The sequence below is a fragment of the Aotus nancymaae genome, unplaced genomic scaffold, assembly GCF_030222135.1.
Source record: "Aotus nancymaae isolate 86718 unplaced genomic scaffold, 86718_ANA_hifiasm-v0.15.2.pri h1tg000036l, whole genome shotgun sequence".
Taxonomy (NCBI): Eukaryota; Metazoa; Chordata; class Mammalia; order Primates; family Aotidae; genus Aotus; species Aotus nancymaae.
In genome coordinates, this window is record NW_026988450.1 from 47,953,347 (window position 1) to 47,960,624 (window position 7,278).

At 36.8% G+C, this 7,278-nt stretch overlaps 1 protein-coding gene across 1 annotated transcript; it reads left to right on the plus strand.

The window, feature by feature from the left end:
* The first annotated feature begins 589 nt into the window (after nt 1-589).
* Nucleotides 590-1,137, plus strand: LOC105719658 (ubiquitin-ribosomal protein eS31 fusion protein-like). Its single transcript, XM_064384128.1, has one exon. It carries the CDS (start codon nt 632-634, stop codon nt 1,100-1,102), a length of 471 nt encoding a protein of 156 aa, XP_064240198.1. The 5' UTR covers nt 590-631; the 3' UTR covers nt 1,103-1,137.
* The last annotated feature ends 6,141 nt before the right edge of the window (nt 1,138-7,278 follow it).

Here is a 7,278-nt window from a genome sequence, read left to right on the forward strand (position 1 = left end):
ATAAACTCTCAGATCATTTTAGAAATGATAAACTCTGTGCAGCAGGTGTGTTTCCTACTGTATGCTGACAACAGAAAGAAATATACAGCTAACTGATTCCAGCTCCAGAAGAACCTCAGTCTGTAGCCATTCTCCAAAAGCCTTTGGCAAGAGATATATTGGAATGATCTGACTGTCCGCATTCTTGGAAGGATGGCAACAGAACAAGTTACTTTTCATCCAGCCAGTTTTCTACAGTTCATGAAGCCTAATCTCTCAAAAAAATTTTAAAAGACAACAGAATTTTAAACACATTTAGTAAAACATATTTTGTTATCTGTATATATTCATGGGGTACAAGTGAAATTCTTCTACATTGGTATATTGCGTTGTGGGAAATCAGGGCATTCAGTGCATGCACCAGTGGAGCGATGCACATTGTACCCCCAAGCAATAAGGACGAATATTAATGCTAATCTCTACTTCCACCCATTCTCATGGAACTTGACTCATTCCCCATATATTTTTCGGAGAAGAACTTCCTTAGAATTTATGGGAAGTTAGCATTTTAAAACAGTGATGAGAGGCCTGGCATGGTGGCTCACACCCATTTCTATCTGTCATCTGAGCCTCAGGTGGGGCCGCCACCAAAATGCAGATTTTCGTGAAAACCCTTACTGGGAAGACCATCACCCTCGAGGTTGAACCCTCGGATACGATAGAAAATGTAAAGGCCAAGATCCAGGATAAGGAAGGAATTCCTCCTGATCAGCAAAGACTGATCTTTACTGGCAAGCAACTGGAAGATGGACGTACTTTGTCTGACTACAACATTCAGAAGGAGTCTACTCTTCATCTTGTGTTGAGACTTCGTGGTGGTGCTAAGAAAAGGAAGAAGAAGTCTTACACCACTCCCAAGAAGAATAAGCACAAGAGAAAGAAGGTTAAGCTGGCTGTCCTGAAATACTATAAGATGGATGAGAATGGCAAAATTAGTCGCCTTCGTCGAGAGTGCCCTTCTGATGAATGTGGTGCTGGAGTGTTTATGGCAAGCCGCTTTGACAGACATTATTGTGGCAAATGTTGTCTGACTTACTGCTTCAACAAACCAGAAGACAAGTAACTGAGTTAATAAACGACATGAACTAACAACAACAAAAAAAAAACCCAGTGCTTTGGGAGGCAGAGGTGGGTAGACAGCTTGAGCCAAGGAGTTTGAGGTAAGCCTAAGCAAGGTAGCGAGACCCTGTCTCAAACTTATTTTTTTTTTTTGGAGATAGAGTGTTTTATCGCCCAGGCTGGAGTGCAGTGGTAGATCTTGGCTCACGGCGGCCTTGCCTTACCAGGCTTATGCCTTCTTGGCTTAAGCCATCCTCCCAGCTCAGCCTCCTGAGTAGCTGTGACTACGGGTGCTCGGCACCACACACAGCTAATTTTAGTATTTTTGTAGAGATGGGGTTTTGCCACATTGTCCAGGCTGGTCTCAAATTCCCTAGCTCAAGCAATCTGGCCGACTCAGCCTCCCAAAGTGCTGGGATTACAGACGTTACAGATATTAGCCATTGCGTCTGGCCCTCAAAAAAAAAATTTTTTTTGGGGGGGATGGAGTTTCGCTCTGTCACCCAGGGGGGAGTACAGTGGCAAGATCTTGGCTCACTGCAGCTTCAACCTCCCAGATTCAAGCAATTCTTGTGGCTCAGTCTCCCCAGCAGCTGGGACTAATGGCATGCGCCACCATGCCCGACTAAGTTTTGTATATTTTAGTAGAGACGGGGTTTCGCCATGTTGGCCAGGGTGGTCTCGAGCTGCTAACTTCAAGTGATCTACCCACCTCCCAGAGTGCTGGGATTACAGGCGTGAGCACTATGCCTGGCCAAAAATTAAAAAAAAATTAACCGGGTGTGATGGTACATGCCTGTAGTCCCAGTTATTTGGAAGGCTGGGGTGGGAGGATGGCTTGATCCCAGTAGGTCGAAGCTGGAGTAAGCCATGATCCTGCTACTGCTCTCCAGCCTGGGTGACAAAGGGAGACCCTTCTTCAAATAAATAAAATAACACTGATAAGATTCATATACATTTTGAAGGGTACATATGCACTTGTCAATTTATTTATAAGAAGGGTGCAAGAAATGTTATACATATAGTTTATGTGAGTTGCAGTTTTGCTAAATTGTCCAATAAACACTATTTTTTTTCCAGATGCTTCATTAGGAGCATATTAAAACCACCTTGTCACTTTATTATAAAAGATAAATGATTACTTTTTAAGATATAGTTAAAATATATTTATGACTGGCAGATAATTATACTGATTATTATCTGATACTATATTTAATTCTATACAAGTGCTAGCCAATAAAACTTTCTGTGCTATCTGATAGGGTAGCTAATAGCTATATGTGGCTATTGAGCATTTTAATGTGGTTTTGTGACTGAGGAACCAAATTTATAATTTTATTCCATTTTAATTAATTACAGTTTAAATCTAAATAGCCACATATGGAAAGTGGTTGCCATGTTGGACAGTGCAGATCTAGGCTATATTATCAATAAAGTTTTTAAAAAAACTGTTAAATAAAGCATGTGGCATAAGAAAAATACTATTCATAATCAGGTTGTCCATAATCCATAATACTGATTATATGTTTTCCTATTAGGGAGATGCAAATTTTTGTATGAAAAATATCTTCATAGCCTGAAAAACTCAATGTATTTGATATTTTAAAAATAACTGAATATCTTAAAAGGGTATTCAATGTATTTAATATTTTAAAAATAACTGAATATCTTAAAGGATACTATCATTGTTCTTAAGGGATCTATAATGTAGGTACAGAAAAGATAATAAATGATGCTAGTTGTATATTAAGAATTTTAATATAAACCAACTGACACCTTTTTTAAGAGTCTTTAATTATCTTTGCTGAGAATCCCTAAGACCTGACCAACATTTTTGGAAAACTGAGAGCCAGAAAGTTTACATATTACATAATCAACACCTAAGAATTTCACCAGTATAAGAATGTAATCAAACAGTTTGTTCAATTAAAGTCTGTGCACTGGGGCTAAGGGTGGAGGGAATTACCAAAGGAAGGAAGTTAAAGGGTAAAGATAAAGGAAGAAGCGAGATAAATATAGCTAAGTTGATTTAGGAAAGCTGAAGTTATCTAGAATGTGTACACAGATTTTTAACTAGAGTCTGTTGTAATCCACAATTACTTGAGAGCTTTGGCAAGATGGGTATTAAAAAAGTGAAGAAGGGCTGGGCTCGGTAGCTCACACCTTTAATTCCTGCACTTTTGGAGGCTGAGGCTGGCATATCACTTGAGACCAGGAGTTCGAGACCAGCCTGGTCAACACGGCAAAACCCTGTCTCTACTAAAAATACAAAAATTAGCCAGGCATGGTGGCAGGTGCCTGTAATCCCAGCAACTCTGTAGGCTGAGGCACAAGACTCGCTTGAACCTGGGAGGCGGAGGTTGCAGTGAGTCGGGATTGCCCCACTGTACTCCAGCCTGGGAGACAGTGAGACTCTGTCTCAAAAAAAAAAAAAAAAAAAAAGAGAAAAAGAAAAAAGTGAAGAGAAGACAAAGAAAAATTGCCTGGACATTACTGTTGCTGAGTGGGAGGAGATGAGATTAATGGATAGATTGAAGAGCCTGGAATAAATCAGAAATTTGGTCTAGTCTAATCCTACTTAGTGCTTCTGTTAGATTGAAATGAAAATCACCTTTGTCTCCCATTCTTTATTTCAAATTATCCTTTATTCCCCCATTTTGTAGATGACTGACCTCAGCTAAAGTGTGTGAAATATTTGCTATGTGACACTTTAATGTTTCTTGCCGGGTGCCTAAAATATTTTTGCTATGTGAAAAGTCACTATCACCCCTATCTATAGCATCCTCCAAACAGAAAAAGAAGAGTAAAATAAGGAAACTACAGTGAACTTTCAACACCCACAGAGGTGATAATTCTACCAACCTGAAACTAAGTAAGCAGTTACAAACAGTAGAAATGCATTATTTCAGAGTAAAAAAATAATTCAAGTCTTTACTATTAATTTATATACAACCCATTTGACTTTCTGTTTCAGTCATATTGAACTTTTGGTGACGGGCTTGTACCTCTGTACAGGCAGGTTCTTTTTAGATTTTCAAGTAGAAAAGCCAAATAAAATGTCCCAAGACATTCCTTGGCACAGTTAGAAGCAAGAAGTGCCAAAAAGTTTCATGACAAAAAGACAACCTGTTTTCTCAAGGTTTCTAGTCCAAATAAGCTCTTAATTCCTAATATTATTCTCGGTTTGTGGAAGAGAAACCAAAGACTAGAGATGAAGTAACAGAACGCAGAGTGGCAAAAGGGTGTTGCTACCTGCTTCTTTGCTTTATAGAAGAGAAAGCGAGTACATGTACTAGCACAGATATAAAGCGTAAGCTCCAGGGTTCAAGGTCAGTCAAAATAATGAGTACTGAAGCTGATTTGCTCTGTTTCCAATTTTTAAAAACAGTTTAATGAAGAGAAAAGTTCTGCAACTTGCTTAAGGTCACATAGATAATTAGTACATGTCTTTTAAATCCGCATCTGCATGACTCTCAAACCTCTGTTCAGTTTGCCTTGTTTTATCCCTTTCTACGTATTCTTCAATTCTGTTTATGCTTCTGGCTTTTCTTCTTCTTCTCGTTTCTTTGACACCAATTTTTCTGTGAGTTTTCCTTCTTCCATATGCTTTCACAGCTTTTCCTCACTACCTCTCAGACACTTTTCCTTTTTCTTAAATAACAATTTTGTTTTTACTCTATTGAAAAAGATGAAGTGGCATCAAAGATTGCATGTTTAGATTGTCTTAAAATTGTTTATATATCCTGACCTCATAATTCCCTTAAAGAATTTATTCTAAATAATCAGAATATAGGCAAAATGTGTACACAAGGAAGAAAATCCAAGTATAGTATTAAAAAATTAGAATAATCTTAATGTCTAATGGTAGGGTTAAATAAATTCTTTGTGTGTGTGTGTGCATGCATACACAGATATATAGAATATAATGAACTATTATAGTTACTTGAGATAATGAATACTTAATGACAGAAAAATGTTCATTACATATTTAAAAATGCATTATGAAAAAAATTAATTATGAGCTCACTTATTATAGTTAGAACATTACTTGTTTCTTTAAATCCCATGTAATACCACATGATAGTAAGTAAAAAACAAAATAATGTCTTAAAAATAGTATATAAAAAAGTTAACAGTATGTTCCATGTAACGTAAATATAATGGAAAAATACATGTATAGGAGAAGACTGGACATGAATACACTAAAATGTTAGCAGTTGTTACCTCAGGATGATGGCATTGTGGTTAAATTTAATTTTTTGAATTTCTAATTTCTTTTCCAATGAACATTTATCAGGTTTAAAATAAAGAACACATAACAAATATTTTATGTATATCATTATTAAACTTTATTATTATTTTCCTTAGGAAAAAGGGTAGGTTGAAAAGTCAAGATTTTTTTTTCTCCTTTAGGCTGGGAAGACTATAATCAGAGGCTGCGAAGTAAAAGGGTTGTTTATGATTCACCATCAAACACATAAGTCTTTCATTATCATTTGGAATCACATCAATATCAGTTCCTTTTTGGCACAAGTTCTATACTAGATGAATGGTAAAAAAAAAAAAAAAAAAAAAAAAAGCCATACGTGTGTAAGTGCTGTAGTATTTGGAGTAGACAGACAAGATCCTCTCTAGTTGCAGTGGTCACAAAGGCTTATCAAGTAGAAAGGCTTTGATATGAACCTTTTTTTTTTTTAGTTTAAAACAATTTTATTTATTTTTTCAGAAACAGAGTTTTGCTCTGTCACCTAGGCTGGAGTGCAGTGGCGGGACCATAGCTCACTGTAGCCTCAGGCTCCTGGGGTGAAGTGATCTTCCTGCCTCAGCCTCCCAACTAGTTAGGACTACAGATATGTGCCACTGGGGTTATAGGCATTAGCTACTCTTCCCAGCCTTCATTTGGACTTTAATGGGTAAGGAAGACTTAGATTAGCATTGTGAAATTCTTTGGCCTTAGGACCCCTGTATTTCAATATTATTAAGAACCCCAAATAGCTTTTGTTTATATGGGTTATATCTATCTGTATTTACTATATTAGAAATTAAAACTGAGACAATTTAAACATATTTATTAATTTATTTTAACCTAAATTCCATGTTAACATAATATTTTTATGAAAGTAACTGTATTTCCCCAAACAAAAACAGGAAAGTGGTATTGTTTTACATTTTGCCTTTTAATAGGAGACAGGTGGATTCTTATATTTGCTTCTGTTATACTGAAGCTCGTGATACTGCATGTCATGTAGCCTCTGGAAAACTCTACTGTACACCTGTAACAGAATGAGAGAGTAAAAAGGCAAGCACCATCTTAGTATTATTGTGAGCATAGCACTGACATTGTGGGCGGGCCTCCGAGAAGCACTCTTAGAACCACTGATTAAAAGAAACTAAGGGCAAAATAGAGGGATGGCATAATTTCAGAGGTAGGAAGGCATAAGGCATGTTATAGAGAGAGCAAACAGACCAATCTGTAGTTGTGAAAGATTCATATGGGGGAGGTAGAGGAGATATGGCTAGAAATGTATGTTGGGGGATCATGTTCTATCAATTAAAAATACCAGCTTCCTTAATTACAACCATTTTCACTGACCTCTAATTTTGGCATCAGAAAGCTTCAGGGTAGGAATGATAGAAGAGAAATTCATACTTGGTTTCAGGCAAGTCTAAAGTTATGTGGCTGGCAGTATTCTAATTGATTTGTTGATTGCTTTATTCATTTAATGTATTTAGTGTTTACTACATTCAAAGAAGCAAGGTAAGAACTAGTGATTCAAAGGTGATAAAGACACAATCTCTACTTTATAGGAGCTCCCAACTAAGTGGAAGATTCAGATAGTAAAATAAGCAATACATTCATTAATCTGGATGAAGACAGAGGAGAGGGTTGCTAACCGTAATTGGGTGGTGTCATAAACTGCATTGTACAGGAAACCTTTAAGTCCTAAATACTAACAACCACTGATATATGACCATGGTGAGAAATATTTGACATATAAGGATGACAGATTCAGTACTAGAATTAATACAGTAGATCTGGTACTAGAGTTAATACAGTAGATCTGGTGAGATAGTCAGATAGTTCTACAGAAAAATTTCCTGAATATGTGTTCTCTTTTGAAAGTAAGAGTGTACAAATTCTCTTTCTTCTAAAGCCCTGCAGCATTTTTCTACTGCTAG

Coding starts and splice junctions, on each gene's coding strand:
- LOC105719658 (XM_064384128.1), top strand. CDS start 632: ATGCAGATTTTCGTGAAAACCCTTACTGGGAAGACCATCACCCTCGAG.